This window comes from Typopeltis vanoorti, chromosome 13 (assembly GCF_054136105.1).
Source record: "Typopeltis vanoorti isolate ZY-2024b chromosome 13, IOZ_Tvanoo_1.0, whole genome shotgun sequence".
Lineage (NCBI taxonomy): Eukaryota > Metazoa > Arthropoda > Arachnida > Uropygi > Thelyphonidae > Typopeltis > Typopeltis vanoorti.
In genome coordinates this window covers 103,850,438-103,870,170 of record NC_143561.1, presented here as the reverse complement: position 1 = coordinate 103,870,170, position 19,733 = coordinate 103,850,438, and the positions used below count along the sequence as shown (strand labels likewise).

At 34.9% G+C, this 19,733-nt stretch overlaps 1 protein-coding gene across 2 annotated transcripts in view; it reads left to right on the top strand.

Moving 5' to 3' along the window:
- mst (misato mitochondrial distribution and morphology regulator) overlaps positions 1-19,733 on the top strand; it is a 211,210-nt gene that overhangs the window by 151,022 nt on the left and 40,455 nt on the right. For both annotated transcript variants that reach the window (XM_090402942.1, XM_090402943.1), the window contains exon 11: positions 17,630-17,814. In XM_090402942.1, coding sequence (XP_090259068.1) covers positions 17,630-17,814 — 185 coding nt within the window. The remainder of the gene's footprint in view (positions 1-17,629; positions 17,815-19,733) is intronic.

Sequence of the window (19,733 nt, the reverse complement as noted above, 5' to 3'; positions counted from 1 at the left end):
TATATTGAAAAATGGGAAGAGCATTAATTCAAAAAAAAAAAAAAAAAGAATACTTTTTCCAACCTAGAAGTTAAAAAGGAATGGAGATATATAAAAAGGGAAGGGAGAATTGCCAAGAATGGCCTTAAAAATAAATACAAAGAAGGGATATTGATTTTTTCGGTTTTTGCTATTTTGAAAATCCCATGGAAAAGTTGATGCGATGTGATCTGAACATTGTGGTTGACAAATGAAGGAAAAACCTTATAATATATTCATGGTCCTAACAACTATCAAATAGAAACATTGGAATGTTCCAAAAATAATTGTGTTCCTGTTCATCATCATCATTATGCGGTAAAGCTTGAGTATAATCATTAATGCATCATGTTGCTTGAACAGAGACTTAAGTACATTTAGAATAAGGTACAGTGGAAAGAACAACTATGGATTTTCATTGTTCTTTATTGTGACTATGTACAAGAACATTGCTGCCGCTGCTCTTTTTTTTTTTTTTTTTTTTTTTTGTGGGAAACCTCAAAATCAGATTGCTCAACAGTTTCTCTGGAAAAGTGTACACTTTGAGATCCTTGATTTCAAAATGCACACTTTTCCAGAGGATTAGTCAAATCTGTTGGTACCAATTTCCATGGTTGATTCCTGGATTGAATATGTCAAGTTTTGTCTCCACAGACATTTTATAAATTATATATACATATAAGGAGGAGGGGGTGAGGGGAGATGCCTGACCCAAAGAGCTATTTCTGTATCCCATCTTCCTTTTTTTTTTTTGTGTTTGACTTCGTGTTTTACTGCTATGTAGCTTCTTTGAAACATGATTACTGCTAATGATAGGGTGGTTAATCCTGTAAGCGTTATCTGCTATCTCTGTAAACTGTACAGGGTGTTCGGGATAAATTTGACATATTTATAATTAATTATATTTTTCCGTAAGTTACATGTATTAACACACACTTCTCTTCATTTAAAAGTTTGGACCCTTCTTCATTCATATACAAGATGTCAGAAAGGATGGATAGCTGGAACCCACCTGAATCATGGAAGAGAATAACTTGTATCATGATGATTCGTGCCCGCCATCAAAATAAGGATATTACGACTGCTGCCCAATGCTCCCTGAATACAGTAAAAACAATCAGGCATGAACTAGAGACTTGCAATGGTGACTACGAGGATGTAGCAAGAAGAAAGATCCCTAGCAGACGATCTGATTGCGTTCGTACAGCAGAATTCCTCGCAAATCTGCAGGAACAGGTGTTGAAGAACCCTGGCATTGGAATTCGGGCTTTGTTCGTGGAGTTGCTAACTGTAGTCAAGCCCTGGATAACAAGGGTAGCCAATGGTAGGCCGTATGTATGGCAGCAGGATTCGGCCCCTTGCCACACCTCTGGGAAAAGTCAAAAATGGTTGTCTGAAAATTTCTACGACTTCACCAGTCCAAATGTTTGGCCTCCAAACTCCCCAGACCTTAACCCCATGGATTATTTTGTATGGGGCGCAGTTGAAAAAGACACCAATCGCACTTCCAGTAATACAAAAGCCCAGTTAATGGATAAAATTAAAACAGTTTTTGCGGCCCTTCCCAGGGAGACTGTAGCATCAGCTTGTTCGAGGTTCCGAAGCAGAATTGAAGCTGTGATCGATGCTAATGGTGGTTATTTTGAGTAAATCTTGTTGATAGTATTGTAATTAACTCTGCCTGTAATGTTTTTTTGTCAATTCATTAAATTTAATAGATACAAAGAAGATTTTCTTTTTCCTTACGAAACTGTCAAATTTATCCCGAACACCCTGTATGTGTACTTCTGGCCCATTTTTGGCAGGGTAAAAATCCTACCACCTCCATATGAGACTAGATATAGTTGCTCACCTGCAGTTGAAAACCCCAAATAAAGGTTCTTCTCATCCTGGATGGGATTCAAACCCTGGTCTTTCCACTCAAAGGACATTGTCAATATCAGCTGATCTATGGAGGCTCTATTCTGTATAATTGTTTTATTTTTAAATTGAATTATCTGTCTCTCTCTCTCTCTCTCTCTCTTTCTATTTTCAACCAAAGAAGGTCAAAGTTGGGTGATTCTAGGTTGGGTGCTCTCTGGTATGTCAGAGCAAATATATATGTAGACGCCATCTTGGGTCAAAAGGAGTTAAAGAGATGTAGTTCGGAAGGTTGAGATGAATAGTGCTTGGGGGAGGTGACATTTGAGTTTCTGCCAAAAAAAAGTAAGTGGGGTTTTGGTAGACCGGAGATGATAGTGGACACTATTAAGGTTGGAGTTGAGGCCACAAATGTTAGTGAAGTGGATATGCAAGGATCTGTGGGGAATATATTTGACCGTAAGTGTCTTCTATGTTTCCTGTGCAGTGCCTGCATACTGGTCTTCATGGTGGCTACTAGTGGCATCACTTGATTTTTGCACCAATTTAGCTTGTTTGTAGTTGATGGCCCAACTGTTGTCTCCATTTTGGCATTTTCTTGAATTGTTTTTGAAGTTGACATCCTTTTTCTCTCTGGACAAAAGTTAGGTCAGATCAAGCACATATGCGTGATTAGGGGCAAGTGTCCCTGAACTTGTTATTAGTTTAGATGTGCTTGTCAGTGTGTCACAAGTCACTGTCACGAGGTGTGTAAAGTTTGTTCCATCCTTTCTTTTATTTATGAGTTTGAAATGATGGCACCTGATGATGTATCTAGAATCAAAGTTGCATTCTCCTGCTAATTTGCTTGTCATCTTTTGGAGATTTGCCAATTTCTGTTGGAAAGTTCAAAATAACAGCCTTTAATTTCTTGTTTTCAGCTTCGCTCGTACCATTGATGCAATTAGATCACGGAGTCATTGGCAGGCAAGGATGCACTTGTGCTGTGGCACTGATCGCCAAGTAGTTCAAGCTTAGCTTTGCAGTTCTCCCAATTTGACCATAATAGGAAATGTTGCAGGAACAAGGATCTTTGTAGAAGGATCCTTGGGAGAGCAGGTGAGGGTGGCCAGCTTCTGATAAGGGTTGAATGCAGTCATAGACTGTACTTTTTTAAGGTTCTGGCTTTTTTTTTTTTTTTTTTTTTTTAAATTGCCTGGATATAAGGAACAGTGATAGCATTACTATAGTGAGCTCGTTGAGAGAGAGATTGGAGGAACAATTAATTTGTGGATCTTTTTGTTATTGTCACCATTGGACAGGAAAGTCTGGTGAATAAAGGAGAATTCAGCTGTAAGTTCAGCCTTGGTAGAACAGAGATTGGAGGATCTATTAACAAGTGTTTTGATAACACCATATTGTTGAGAGGGATGATGAGAGAGTTGGTGTATGTATCTATCTGTGTGGGTGAGTTTTCTATAAACCGGGAAAGAAAGGGTAACATTGAGAAGATGGATGATATAATCACGTAATCACAAGAAAGATATTTATTTAACCAAATATTTCGGTCTGGAAATAGCAGACCATCGTCGGTGGTATTACAAGAACAGTTTAAAAAATATACAAGCTAGAATACTAACAATAGATCGTTGAAATTAGAACATGCCGCGTGATGTTATATCACGCGGCATGTTCTAATACGTAGCTATTAAATATGATTTAATAGCTACGTATTCTCCTATTAACAAATTGTCTTCTCATTTTCCTTCTCCTAAAGACAAACGCTCAACTTTATCTCTTCCTGGAGTTTATCAAATTCCTTGCAACTGTGATCTCTCTTACTTTGGACAGACTGGACGTTCTCTTGAAAAAAGAATCCAAGAACATCAATCATCCATTCTTCACAATAAACCTGAAAAGTCTGGTTTGGCTCAACACGGGATTGAAACTGACCACAGCATCCTTTGGTCCAAAACGCGCCTCTTACATAGATCCCGTTATAGGTTCGAACATTTGTTCAAGGAAAGCGTGGAGGCCTTGCTCCATCATCCCAACCTGAATCGTAATGACTGCATATCTATATCAAAAATCTGGGAAAGCCTAATCAAGATTACTCATTAATTTTTTTTTTTTTTTTTTTTTTTTTTAATAGCAAATTCAATCATGTTTCTACTTCAAAATATTTCGTTTCATACTTAGTGATATAACATCACGCGGCATGTTCTAATTTCAACGATCTATTGTTAGTATTCTAGCTTGTATATTTTTTAAACTGTTCTTGTAATACCACCGACGATGGTCTGCTATTTCCAGACCGAAATATTTGGTTAAATAAATATCTTTCTTGTGATTACGTGATTATATCATTCAGTCTTATGTCGCAAGTATCCTTAAAACAACAAATTGAGAAGATGAGTGATTAGAGTATCAAGAAATGGCAGACTATTCTTATTTTCTTTTCCATAGTGAAGTGGACTGTGGTGCTGTCTGTTGGGATGGGGGAGGGAGGAGTCTAATGTGTCTGAGCCATGTGGCCAGACATATCATCAATGTATCTTAGTGAGATAGAAGGTTTGAGAAAGTAGTATCAAGAGTATGTTTTTCAAAATGCTTCATATAATAATTAGCTAGAGGTGGGGGAGCCAATGTCTGTATCCTCATTTTGTTTATAATAGTATCTTTCCAAGTGAAGTAGCCAGAATGAATAGTAAAATTAAAAAGTTCAGTCACATAAGGGAGAAAATATTTTTTTTGTAAATTTAAAGTTTCAGAAAGAGAGAGAGAGAGATATTGGTAAAAAGAGAGGTGACATCAAAGCTTATGATATCATTATTATCTGAAACTAAATTTTGGATTAAAGATTCGAAATGATTGGGATTTAATAAAAGAAGAATGACCTGTAAGTGGGATTAAGGAGTTAGCTAATTGTTTGGCTAACTTAAAACAAGGGGGAGTCAGTAGCATCTACTATGGGATGGAGAGAATTGTTGGGTTTATGAATTTGTGGCAATCTGTATATATGGGAGAGGGGAGAATAAATGGTTTGAGGTTTTTTAACTATTTCAGGAGACCAAGATTTTTTTAAGAACTTAATGTTTTCTTTTGAGAATTAGAGGGGTTTATGATAATCCAGTGGTTTATAAGTAGTGCAGTCTTTGAGTAGTACATTCATTTTCTGATTATATTCACCGGCATTGATGACCACAGTAGAATTACCCTTGTTGGCTTTAGTGATTGCTTAGTTTACAGAAAGAGAGAAGTTGGCTATTAGAGAGATTTCTTCTAGATGTCAAAGTGATGGCAGGAGGCAAGTTGCAAATACCATGTTCTATACGCTGCACAAAGTCTAAAATGGAACTTGATGTGGAGCTACTGCGAAGTTGTGGCCAAGACTAAGGACACTAACAGTTGTTTCGTCAAGCCTTCTAGATGAAAGTTTATGACTGCTTGAAACAGTTGACTGTAGCTGAGAAAAATATCTACACAGATTGTTATATTTATTAATATGATTCTCCTTTAATTTTAGAAATTCTTTATGGGCCAATTTATCTGATCTATTACAGAGAACAGACCAAACTTCAGGATTAAGAACTGATGACACTTCTGCTTAGAGACAGTTAATGGCATTGTTGATAACAGGTAGAGTAGCATGTGTTGCACTGATATGCTCGCACTGTAAAGCAAACTAGTGCCCCTGTAGATACGAAGAGCTTTGGAAGAGTGAAATTTAATTTTCAATTCACACGTAAGAATAATTCCAGTGTCGCTACACCTTTTTGAGAAGGCTAGCCAGTTTAATTTCCTTTATAAATGAAGTTTCCACTTACCATATTGTATTGTGTAGCTTTGTGTTCTGCCCCTACTCCATGTAGTATTAACAATTGACTAATTAGACTTATGTACTAATTTGAACTCATTTTAAGGTTTAATTGAATGGATATAGCACATATAAATGAATTAAACAACACATTTAATCACTTCTATATTTCAGTCACTGAGACATTGTCAGGGAAACAGTATTAAAATTGCAAACACATACAAATTTGCACAAAAATAAGTGGAAAAGATTAAACTGAAAACCTAATTTCCTATGAGGGGAAGCCTTCTAAGACTGAATAGTCGAATCTTTGGGATTTCTTTTGATCTCATCAGCCTAGCTTTGAGCTAATTATTAGAGAAATAATTATACTTCTATACCATATAGGCAACCCTTCTTGCCTGTCTTGTACTGCTCATATTACTTTTTCTGCAACTCTGATTAATGATGCTATAATAAATTTAGTTTAATCCTTTATCCAAGTGTGAGCAAACAAAGTTTGCACCTGAAAGTATCTTCAGGACTTGGGTAAGGTAGTACAACACCAGGCAACTCGTTGCAAAGGTGGAGCAAGCTAACATCACTCCTATCTCAGTATCTCCCATAATGCAAAACACATATCCTTGTGGATATATATAATGTTATGCATTAAGGGAAGGGCCACTACCCAGACTAGTTTCGACTTTTATTGAGGTCTCCTCCACCAAGGAGCCAGGCCCAAGTGGAGATACCAGGCAGAAACATTAGCAAGGTCATCTCTACCTATAGGAGTTGCCAAACGGTGTGCCACCCTTTTATTAAATTACTCTGGATTTAGAGAAAGATGTTGAAAGTTTATTTTTTACTTGGTTAGACTATAATAATAGTCTAACCAAAATAAATAGGTAGAGATGACCTTGCTAATGCTTCTGCCTGTATCTCCACTTGGGTCTGGCTCCCACTGAAGAGACCTCAATAAAGGTCGAAACTAGTCTGGGTAGTAGCCCTTTCCTTAATGCATAACATTATACATATCTGCAAGGAAATGTGTTTTGCATTATGGGAGATACTGAGATAGGAGTGATGTTAGCTTGCTCCACCTTTGCAACGAGTTGCCTGGTGTTGTACTACCTTACCCCAGTCCTGAAGATACTTTCAGGCGCAAACTTTGTTTGCTCACACTTGGATAAAGGATTAAACTAAATTTATTATAGTCTAACCAAGTGAAAAATAAACTTTCAACAAGATTAATGATGCTATGCATCCATTTAACTCCTTATCCATCTGACTCTGGATATATACAGTTGGATACTGCTTTTTCAAAATTCCTGATCATATCTCATGCACTGCTAACATTGCTTCCCTCCAAATTCTTATGCCTTGCTACTGCTGTAAGCTAATTCCTGTCATAATCATATGCTGTGTAATTCCACAAACATCCCTGAAGAGAAAATTCTGCATGTCTGGCAATTTTCCCACATCAAGACCACATGATTGCTTCTTCAAAGTGGGAGTAGTGTTCACTACATCAGTTGCCACTGAGTTACCTGATGCTATCACCAGATTAAGCACTCTCAAACTTCAGGTTCTTGCCATTACATATCTTAGGTAATTATCTCTTAGCAGCTGTATAAATGGCATTTCTTTCCCTCTTTCTGACCATTCCTCATTCCTCCTACAGCTGTAATTAACTACAAATTTTATTTTGTTGGCCTTTATCCTACACCAGATAGCCCTTAGATGAACTGTTCTCTTCATCATTATCCTCCTGATGTGCTTCTAATCTGTTTTTTTTTAACTTCATTTCTTTTGATATCATTAGAAAACCTCTCTTCCTATTTCATTCCCTCTGTCCTCTTCTATATCTAGTCCTCTCTTTGAGATCAAAACACTTGTGTTAATTGGCAGAGATCCAACCAAGAGCCAGTTTAACAAACTAAATTCCCTGTTGGACAATGCATTTTCATTTGATCTTGATAAAATTCAAAAACTTAGTCATCATGCAAGGCTATCCTGAATTTATGGACTTCCTAAGTTACATAAACCAGGGAATCCTCTATGTTTCATCATAGATTGTATAGAAAGTCCCCTGTACAAAATTTTGAACCTCCTTTTCCCCTTCATCTCCCATTCTTATATTATAAATGCTATCAGCTTTATATCAAAAAGTAAGGATTTGAAACTTTTTCACAGATTTACTATTAAATTTTGATATAGCTTCACTTTATTTACGTTCCTCTAGCCAACATCTTAGAATTTTTATCATCAAAATTTCTATTAGATATTTTAGTGGAATAAAAAACTAGTACTAAATTGAAGGGATAGCAATGGGCTCTCCAGTTTCTCCTATCCTTACCAACTTCTACTTGAAAAATTGGGAGAGTAAATTTTTAATCCAAAACCTTCCCAGTGGCTTTGCTATATGATGTTTTTGCTTTCTTATATAGAGAAACCTCTGGAGTATTCATAACTATAAATTCACATGTATGCCACAGTAATTAACTTTTCAATAATATGTAAATATTTCATCTTAAGTATCATAAGACATCATCAGTACAGTTATTAAACAACAATAGGAATTACATTCAAAAACACATTAGTGCGCAAGCTTACATTGGATGCATAATCTATGCATAATCATTTTTTAATCCTTAAATGCTACTGTATACATAGAGAGATTCCAATGTAAGCATGTGCACTAATGTGTTTTTGAATGTAATTCTTATTGTTGTTTAATAACTGTACTGATGATGATGTCTTATGATACTTAAAATGAAATTCACTCCCCTAATCTTTCTCAGAACTCTCATATCCGTGGTCTCCAGAATCTGATCGAGTGTTCTACTCAGCTCTTGGATCGATGAGTTAAAATTGTCTTTTTTGACTGATTTCTGTTTTAGTTCACATAAATTATTCATTTGACTTCCTATCATACCAGCGTTTGCTAATTCTGTTATCTATTTCCATATTTAGTTTCGCTAATTTACTGAAATGTTTTGCTTGTTCTATAAATTCTCCATTCAAGATGATTTTTTTCAATGTACCTACCTAACCTTTCATAGATATTGTCTTTTTTTTTTATTGCTAATTTTTATACCATATTTATTACAGCAGTTGTTCAATTTAGTTAGAGAACCCTGCAGACTTGTACTGGATTTGTTTAGGAGTATAATATCTGCATGAAGTAACGAGCTGAGATTAACATCTTCAATTTGAGTTGTAGTGGAGGTACCCTCCCTCGATGAGTCATTGGACTCCAAGTGTCACATAATAATATTACTAATAGTGTTTTTTTCAAAGAATTTTCGATAACTATAATAATAATATTATCAGGTTTAATGTCACTTGCTTTCATAATGTGATCCATATAGTTCACGAATAACAGTAAAGATAATATGCACCTTTGTTTCACACCTGATTTAACACTAAACCATATTCTTGTACCTTCTTCAATTCTAACTGCTGACTTACAACACAAATATAGACTGACTATGCATTGCTTGATGTAGTGTCCCTGTTGCTCTGTATAATATAGCATCCCTTTGCACCATGTTATATGCCTTTTCAATCCTTGTTATATTCACATTATTTCCTGGCTGTTTGTCTTAAGGCAAAATTCTGATTCTGACAACCTCTATTTAGCCTGAACCCAGCTCTCTTCTTCAAGCTTACCTTCTTCAATTTTTCTTAGCTTTTTCTCAAGTATGCTTATTATTATTATTTCGGGCTACTCCAGGGAGTCCTTAGACTCATTGAGGGAGGCCCTAAACATCATGTCCACACAACTATTCGACATTCTCACAGTATCTATCATACCTTGCCTTGAACTCGCTCACTATCATAGCACCCATAACAGACTCTGGCAGCTTATTCCACTCATTTACCACTCTAAAAGTAAAGAACCCAGCTCTAACACCCCTGCTAACCACACTCTTGCCCAGCTTCCATAGGTGTCCCCTAGTTCTCTCACCACCAGTCCTGATCTCAAAAATATCCTCTGAATTAATCCTATAGAATCCTTTTAGCAATTTGAATGTCTCAATCATATCTCCCCTTTCCCGCCTATCAACTAGTTTCTGCACCCCACAAATCTTCAACCTGTTCTCATATGGTTCATTCCATAGACCTGCTATCATCTTAGTCACTCACCTCTGGATCCTCTCCACCTCCTCCCTATCAAGAAGGAACCGAGGTGACCAAATCTGGGCACAGTAGTCGAGATGAGGTCTTATCAGGGCTCGGGTACAATAACTACAGAGGTACAATAACTTGCTTGTCTCTGCTCGTCAAGGTATTTTTCAACAACCAAGTGAGTTGATGAGCTGATTTAGCTACTTTTGCAATGTGCCCCCTAAACTTCATCTCCCTATCCACCAATACTCCCAAGTCCTTGGCCTCATCAATCTCTTGGAGTACAGTTCCACCAATGTGGTATACTGCTGCTAATCTTTTCACCCCAAAATGCATAACCTTACATTTTGTCACATTAAATTGACATCCATTTTCCTTAGCCCAGAACTCCAATCTATCTAAGTCATCCTGGAAGACTTTGACATCTTTTGCATTCACTATCGCCCTACCCAACTTTGCATCATCAGCGAACAAATGAACTGTTCCACTTAGATCCTTCCCTATATTGTTAATGAACAGATTAAACAGCAGTGATCCAAGAACAGAACCCTGCAGCACACCACTAGTCACAGGCCGTCTTTTGGACTCTACTCTTGAATAAACTACTCTTTGATATCTCTCCGTCAACCACCCACCTATCCATCAAGCCAACCCTATAGCCATTCCCATATGTTGCAGTTTACGGATTCGAATTCCATGTGGTATCCTGTCAAACGCCTTTGCCAGGTCCAGCATCATCACTGTAAACCCATTTCCCTTATCCAGTTCTGCCATCACCTTGTTATAAAACTTGAGCAAGTTACTGAGGCATGATCTACCTTCACAAAGCCATGCTGTCCCTCCATTCCTGTATTTTTCCCTTGACTACTTTCTCCAAGACCTTGACAACGACTCCTGATATGCTGATTGGTCGGCAATTTGCTACCATAGTCTTGGATCCTCCTTTATGCAGTGAAACTATTTTCCCCTCTTTCCACGCCTTTGGGACTAAACCAGACCCAATACTCAGATTAAACAACATGGTCAAGATCACTGATAGTTCCTTGCCGCTTCATGCAAGACCCGTGCCGGTATACCATCTAATCCCACAGATTTATTCACATTAAGGTTCTGTAATAGATTATTCACCTCCACTTCATTCATTACAATTCCCGTATAAACTAATGGTTCCTTCATTTTTTTCAATGTCAACACCTGGATGATATACTTTTGCAAAATTCACGCTCAGTGCACTTTGCAAAAGTATATCATCCAGGTCATTTGCTTACACAAATCTTGCCAGGAACACCCAGTATAGAAATTCAGTTTTATTTCCCTTTTTATAGATGGATGTTAATTTGACCCTTTGACAGAATTATCTATTCCAACTGCCTTTCCACATTTAAGGTTTTTTATTTGCTTTTTCCTAATTCAAGTACTGATAGGTGCTCCTGATTGCATTCCTCTTGAATGTTTTTTATCACTGTGCTGTCACTGCTTGTCATTTAGCAGTCTTTCAAAGTAATTACTCCAGATATCTAGAATGTCTTTATCTTCTGTTTTCATTTCTGATTTCTCTTACATTAATTTTTAAGTTTTTTCACTAGTCTCCAGAATATTTTTTCACTTTCCTGATATTTATTTTCTCTGTTCTTATCCAAATTTTCCCCATGCCTTTTTTGCACATTGCTTTACTTTCTTATATTTTTCTCTGTATTCTCTCTGAGCACATGCTGACTAACATGCCAGGAACTTTTATTTTAGTTGTTTTCCTATTTTCCTTGACTGCCTCTTTAACTTCCTGAGTCCACCATGGGGTTTTGATTTCTCTATTGTTGACAATAACCTTGCCACATGCCTTCAGCTGAGTCAGTAAGTATTTTCTTCAGGATTTGCCGTATAATCTCTAAGGTTAGCTCTTGTTTTCAAATGCTTTGATTTTTTCTTGAATAATGTTTGTATAATAAGTATGTATGTATTTGAATCTACAAATACATACATATTTGTAGATTCAAATTTGTAGAATCTCGTAAAGTTGCTCAATTTTTGCTCATTTTAAAACTTCTTTGCACACCTTTCTTTTCAATATGATATTCTGTTTTATTCAGACAGCATGTGGACTTTTGAAAGTGGTTCTTTGAATATTGCCCCATAAGAAAGAAGGAAGAAATTTGTGCCTACATTTCAGCTATTTACACACAATTTTTAGTTAAAATGACAAACTAAATATGGACAAACGTAATTAGCAAAGGTGGTAGTGGAAGGCATTGAATTAATTGATATGAAATAAGAGAGAAATTAATCGACATTAAACTAGCTGTATACTAGACAGTGTTCAAACTAATTTTAATTGATGGATCTGAGAGCTGGATTAGAAATAAACAACTTGATCAAAGACATGAGAGTTCTGAGAAAAATTTAAGTGAGTGAGCAGGTGTCGTCAGTGGCAGTGCCATCTTAAAAATGAAGATATTAAAGGAAGGAACTTGACAGTGTTATCATTCAGGAATGTGTGAGAAGCACTGATTTCTGGTGGTATGGTCACTTAAACAGAATGGGAGAGGACAGGCTAACAAAGCATGTGTTTTTTTTTGCCAGGATGGCAGGAAAAAAGACCCAGAAGAAAAACAAGATCTAGATGGATTGATACAGTAAGAAATGCCATAGAAGAAATATATGATCCTGTGATATTGGAGTTATGACAGGTGACATTTGGAGGAAAATTGTTGATGAGAAGTTGGTAATGATGCATACTTTTCATATCATACCACCAGAATATTGTGTACACCCCTGAGGATACATATCAGAAATTTGATGATGAAGGAAGAAATTAATACTAGATTGCTTTCTGAATTGCTTAGAGGATCCAAGCTATGGCAAATCCATTGTCAAGGATTATATTCTCATAAGCATTCTTTTTAATTTAATTTTTTTTTTGCTTTTTCATGATTATGTGGTTAGGTGAATAGATGAAGTATTATTACTTCATCTATTCACATTTTTTAGTATTTCTTCATTCTTCAATTTGACTGCAGCACTGAATATTCAGCCAAAGCATACTAAATTAAATTAAATTTTATAAGCAATTCTTTTCAACAAAAATCCATTAACATTTTTAATTTAATGATTGTATTTTTTACTCTGAAAACATTTTTTTTTTTTTTTTATAAAATTTAATTCAGTATACCTCAGCAGAAAATTCAGTTCTTTGGCCTAATTTATAATGGAATATTCAGTATTTGGTGCTTTAGCAGATTTCTAATTGTAAACTATAGACCAAGTAACATTTTGGATATTTAGGATGTGATATAACATTTGAATTAGAATGATGTATATAATAAATTTCACTGTTTTCATGTAATCTGTGGTACTATTAGATGCTACGTGATGTGACATCGTAAATACTGAAAATGTGTTACTTGATCTAGAATTACTTGTTGAAATATAATATTGGTGGTATTACTATGACTTCATAAAATTTTAATTGTGCTTCCCTTTCATTTGCCTTTTTGTTGCAAAAAGTTGAATGGAGAGAAAAATAAAACTTGAAAGTATAATAAAAAAAAACTGCGATGAAATTTTTTTAGTGTATACTAGAATGGATAGAATATACAATAATGAAATAAATTAATTGCAATTAAGTGTAATAACATAAAAACACTAGAAGAATTATAAAGAACATAAACAACAAATGGAAAAGAAATGCTACTGATTAAATATAAAACTTGAAGGTATAGGAAGACCTAACAGAAGAATGTATTCATAGTCCTTTAAATGCCAAAATGGATTATAGCCTAGATCATGAATAAGGAGAATAGTTCTCTAAAGTTTGGTTTTTATTTTTAGCATTTCACTTTCTCAAAAAAAAAAAAAAAAAATGCAAAAAATGTGTATTTGAGTAGCCAGTTTTTCAAAACTGCTCAACTTTGATTCTTTTTTTGAAATGTTTATACACATTTTTCTTTTCAGGTTATTACTAATTTTTATTTTGCACTCAAGTAAATTCTGATGGCTTCCTATTTCATGTTTCCTGTATCATCTTCTGTCATGAACCAGTGTGAAGATATCACTTCAGTAAAATTTTTCTTATTTCCTTTATATTTATTTTTTGAGTTTCCCACATGCTAGGTTGTGAACCTATAGCATTAGTACTGTGGTAGTTTAAGGATTGTTTTCAGTTTTTTTTTATTTTATTTATTTTTTACATAGTCTAGAGCCTTACTCTAGACCTTTTTCAAGTCACTTTAGGTCTCACATTAGACAATGAAGTTCATCTATTTGTATTATCTTTGTGAAAGATAATACAAACATCTATGCCTACAGTGGGATTCAAAGCCATAGCCTGTTGGTTGGAGAGTGGGTATGTTAACCACTTGGCTAACCAGGGCAAGCACTCACTCCGTGAATTCCTTCTTTGCAATGTTGACATAGTATTATTTAATACTTCAGCTAGCTCTACCTCTTTTCTATTTATTCTTCTAATGTGTTGGTGTAATAGTTAAGTTTTTACTTCACCCTTATTTGGAGATGAAAACAGTGATGGACTTTGTTTAATTTTACAACACACCAGATGGCCTGAAAGTTCATTCAAAGTCTATTCATATTTGTTATTATTTAAGTTAGTATAGAATTTGATTGGCCATGTCGCTAGTCCATCCTTTCTCATTTATTTACTCTCCAGGTGGATTCCTGCTAACAGGGCACCTCAGGAAGGTGAGGATTGGGTATTGGGCCTGAAGCTATGTCAAATACTCTACATTCCTTATAGGCTATATGGATGTTGTTGTCTTAGCTTTGACCTCAGGGTCAAAGTTAGGACAACAACACAGTGACCCCAGAAAAGACCTTCCTATTATTAATATTTAAGAATTTGTGAGCAGAACTAACTTAAGATTGCATAGTTATTTACAAAGAATCAGAAATGAATTATTAATGGTGTTTAATTTAAAAAGAAAGACTAATATCTAGTATTTGGTATTTTTCTGGCAGGTTGATGCATTTAGATATGCTGTAGGAGATTGAAATATAAAAAATTGCAATCAGATCCAAGACAAAAAATAGACAATCAATTTGGAAAAAAGTTGATCTTAATTAGTTATGTAATATTAATTGTATTAGACTGTCAATATTATAACTCATGGGATTTTTTGAAAAATTTTTATAATGAGCCCTAACAGGCTTGTCTGTTAGGGCTCATTATAAAAATATTTCTTCATACCATTCCTATGTCTTTAAATACTCTAAAAGATGATTTTCACACAGAACTTAATGCTACATCATATAAGTAAACTCAAAAATGTTGCAATGACTTTTCACTAGTATTCAAATAAAATTCTTATAATTAATAACCAAAATCAGTCAACACCCTGAAACAAAAGTGTATCATTGCTAATGAAACGAGTATTCTTGTGATATTATAATATTAGTTTATTATAATATTATACAATTTCTTCTGCAGATTTTTTTTTTTGTAGTAAACCTTTGGTGAAGAGTGGATATGTGCAGTTGACTTGGTTCTAAATGCATGTTGGCCAATCTGTTAAGATTTAAGTATTCTTGATAATGTTACTTAATTGCATGGGATAATAACATCTTCTACATTGAGATCTTAACAGGTACTGAACTACTATTCATTAGTCAACAAGTGAAATTTGAACTTGGTTAAAAAAAAAATTAAATTATGGTCCTTTCTAATATTTCTCCTCTGTCTGTTACGTATAATAAACTACCTCCTTGAGAACTTTGCAGCAGATATGAATCTATTTTCTATGTGAACCACATTGTTCATAAAAAGCAAATTGTTAGTTTACTGACAGCTTTATTAATTAGAATTGAAATATTTATTAGATAAGTGCAGTATACTGCAAAAACTAGGTGTGTGACATTAATCTTTCCTTTTCATGTAAACCTAATCATCAAAAATCATTAAAAATTGTATCCTGCAGAATGTCATAAACTCCGTGATTCCATTCTGTATCTTCATTTTCCTCATAATTACTATAATTTCAGCAGTGAATATGGAAAAGTTATGTGGGTTAAATTTAACAAGTACAATTTAAGTGAAGCCTACTTATGTTGATGATATATTAGTCTTATTTCAAGTTTTTATTTAGCTAACACATTGTCTTAGACTATGAACACAACTTACTATGAAATATTCAATATTTCAGATTCTAGGCATTACATGATTATCGAGAGTTAAAAACTAGTCAGCAAACAGTAAAAAATTGTAAAAAAAATATAAATACATTGATTATAAATGCATTTATAATCAATGTATTTATATTTTGATTCAAATTTTTTGTATCAGCTTAGTTATGTTAGCTGTTAGTAGTTTTATGTGATTTTGATTTTTCATGTTACTTTTATTGATAGCTTTCTGTTGTTGTGTACGTTTGCCATTTCCCTGAAATAGCACTAGTTGCTATTCCTGTGCAAATCTGTGTTTTCATAAATTATACTAAAAAGGTTTATGATTTTGAAATAGCATTTTTTTTTTCATATTTTGAAACTGTTCTATTATTACAGATCATCACAAATTATAATTCCTTCTCCCAGTGTCTTCTCAAAGAGTTCAACATAATTTATAGACAAGCATTTGAGAATTCCTCTTTAAAATCAGAAGAATAAATTGATATCATTTGCACTAGAAGATGACTCTTAATTCAGTTCTCTCTCAGCAGAGAATTAAAATTAAGGTGGCTTCTGTATTAGTAAGCTAGCACATTGTATGTAGATTTTTCCTTTTCAAAGACATTTTTCTTTTCAAAGACATCTTTCATAATCCTAGTAAATATATATATATATACATATTTGTTTACCAACTTCCCTCTGTTTCTGGAAAATATCAAAAATTTTATATCATTTATCTGGAACATTTTGAATTGTCTTTCATTACAATTTAAAGTTATATATCACCCCATGTTTTACCATCATGTTTATTTCTGGTTTAAGCCAATAAGAGAGTGCAATTTGGTTGCTAAGTCCCAAATTCCCAGCCTCTCCTCATTTGTTCACTATCCAGTAGGGCACATCATGTAAAGGTGAGGTTTGGATATTAGGTCCAAAGCTCCAGCAGGTTGTCTGCATTCCTTAAAAGGATGTGGAGGTCTTCTCTCAGTTATATTGGGCTTTGACCCTTAACTGATCTCACATACACTACTAGTTCTTATACACTGCTCAAAACAATTAGGGGACATTTTGGTTTTCTTGTAAATTATAAAGTTATAAAAATGATTTACAAATGTAAAACTTTTATTTTAAAATATTCTTAATATACAACAGTGTAGAAACACAACTGCCTACAAAATCCTGTTAAGACTTGTCGAAATGATCGCTTCAAGAGCTCGAAATTGCTCTCACAGAAGAGTGGGGAAATATCCCACAAGAACTGTTTGATCATCTTATCCGGTCCATGCAATCAAGATATACCACTGTTAATGGAGACCATATGCCCTATTAAAAATTAAAACATTTTTGGCTATTCTTGTTAAAATTATTTCATGCTAAAATGTATTTTGTAATTTATTACAAATTTGTTAAATTTGTAATAAATATCGATTTAAACAATATCTCATCAATTACATCTTATCCATAAGTAAGAAATATTTATTCATGTATGAAGTACCCAATAGTTATAATTATTTGCAGAAATTTATAATTATCCAACAGAAACTAAAATATCCCTAATTGTTTTGAGCAGTGTATGATAGTTGTATTACAGTCCAAAGGAACAGACATCATAATGAGCCATGGTTGTTTATAACCAATGTATTTAGATTAAAATTTTTATTTTGTTCAGCTTAGTTCAATTAGCTATTATTAGTTTTATATGATTTTGATTTTTCATGTTACTTTCATTGATAGCTTTCTGTTGTGAGTACATGTTTGCCATTTCCCTTCAGAAAAGATTCCTTTCTTACCAGTATGATAAATAGCAGGATTGCTGGCTTAATGATGCAGCCACTTGTTCCTCTCTGTGATTTGCAACATGAAAATACCCTTATGCAGTCCCTTTCAGTTCGTGGTATTCCAAAGAGCAGAATTTACAAGTGAGTACTAATTAAGAAATAAGTAAATAAATAGCATATATTTTATTTTTTCACAATATAAAAATGATCACTTAACATGCAATAACATAAAAATGGAAAATCGTTTTTATATATTGGTGATTGCATACGCTGCTTGGAAAAAAAGTGAATGAACATCCTATAGGTCTCCTCCATGTGGGGCACCTGGTGGAGGGGATCTCCAAGTGATAGTACTTGCCCTTTTCATTCATCCTGTATTCGTTGCTCCACTTTTCCCCGAGATATTTCTTCCAGATAGCAGGGGCACTGGGATCCAGTGCCCCTGCTACCATGTATGGCATGTGGTGTGACCCTTGGACATCTGGAAAGGGGGATCCTGGTAGTCTTGCATACTTTGGCCTCTGCTTCAACAAAATGGACAGTCCTGGATGGCCCAGCCAGAATCAATCAGCTAGTGGGCTTGCCTGCAAGGGTCAACGGTGTTGCATTAAGTCTCTCACCCCAATGGTTAGGTCAGGATTCAAGGCTTGCTGTAGGGCTAGCCCTGGTGTTCTGCTCCTAAGCACAGTCATTGCTTACCAGTCAGTGGGCATCCATGTATGGCTCTGTGGTGGGTGGGTGGGGAGCTCTGGTACTGAACCAAAAACTCCTTGAGCATGAATTCTTCATCCTCGAACATTTTAGGGTCAGTTGGCAAGTTTAATTTAGTTTCTGTGGATGTCTGGTGGATCATATTTAAGTTTTAGTACTGATAGCCTAGATAAAGCATTTGGTAACAGAAGTAAGAAATGAAAGATATATGATACTGACATCAATGTGCTAGTGTTTTTGATCATCCATGCAACAGGTGAAAACCCAATAGGGAAAATGTTGCCCTTCTTTATTCTAAAGGGTTTAGGAGGACTGGCAGGACCTCCCAAAACTGTTAAGAAATTATGTTCTGGTGATATCTTTATGGGAGCTACATTATTGGGTGGAATATCAATCACTGTAACATCTCAATTCTTGTAGAGGAGTGATATCAGAATGGGATCTCCTTGATATTCCTGGTGAGATATGTTCAGAGCTTAAAGATCAGGGAGTGACGGGCGTGAGGCACATCCTGATCTTTAAGCTCTGAACATCTTATCAAGAATTCTGCATCAGTTCCTATTGCAGAATTCTTATTCAGTTTGTGCAACAGCTCTGGTATTTCCTCCTCATATAAATGAGGATGTTTATGTATGGCAGGAAACTGAACAAACAGAATTGTGGGCCATTGATGACAGAACATAAAGGATTGTTAGGAGCTAAACATAAAGGACACAAGAAAAAGCACAAATGCAGCAACACGTAACAAAGAACCAGAAAAGTATGAAATTATAAAAATGAAATTCAGAATAATGTTTGTTACCTTAAGTTGATGTTGTTAAATTCTGAATGAAGGGAATTATAATATAATAGTGTTTCATTCAGGATTTAACATAGTCTGCCATTCCCTGAGCCAAATTTGCTCATCAGACAAATAGTAAATTAATCACTTACTAATCCTGTACTAATTCTTTGTAGAGTATATAAATCCTATGTGAACTGTGCATGGAAATTCAGAATTTAATCCATTTATGTAAACCATTGCCAAAGACATAGCTAGTATAACAGAAATTAAGTGCTGTATGAAATTACGAAGTTATCCGTCGGCGCACATTTTGGCGCTAGTGAATAAGGGGAAAAAGGAGGTGCGAAGGATAGAACTGGGTTGAAAAGACAAGGGAGCTCTCTGTTTTTCTCTTACTCTTTCGCAGGCTCTTATTCGTATCCTGATTCTTATTCCCTCATCTTATAAATATGAAAGATGAGAGGCATGACAGGGATTGCCAAGGAAACCTGAAGGATATTCATTTTTGAGCAAAGCAGGCATATATTCCCGAGCCAACAAGATTGTTGTGGTGAATCTGGATCCT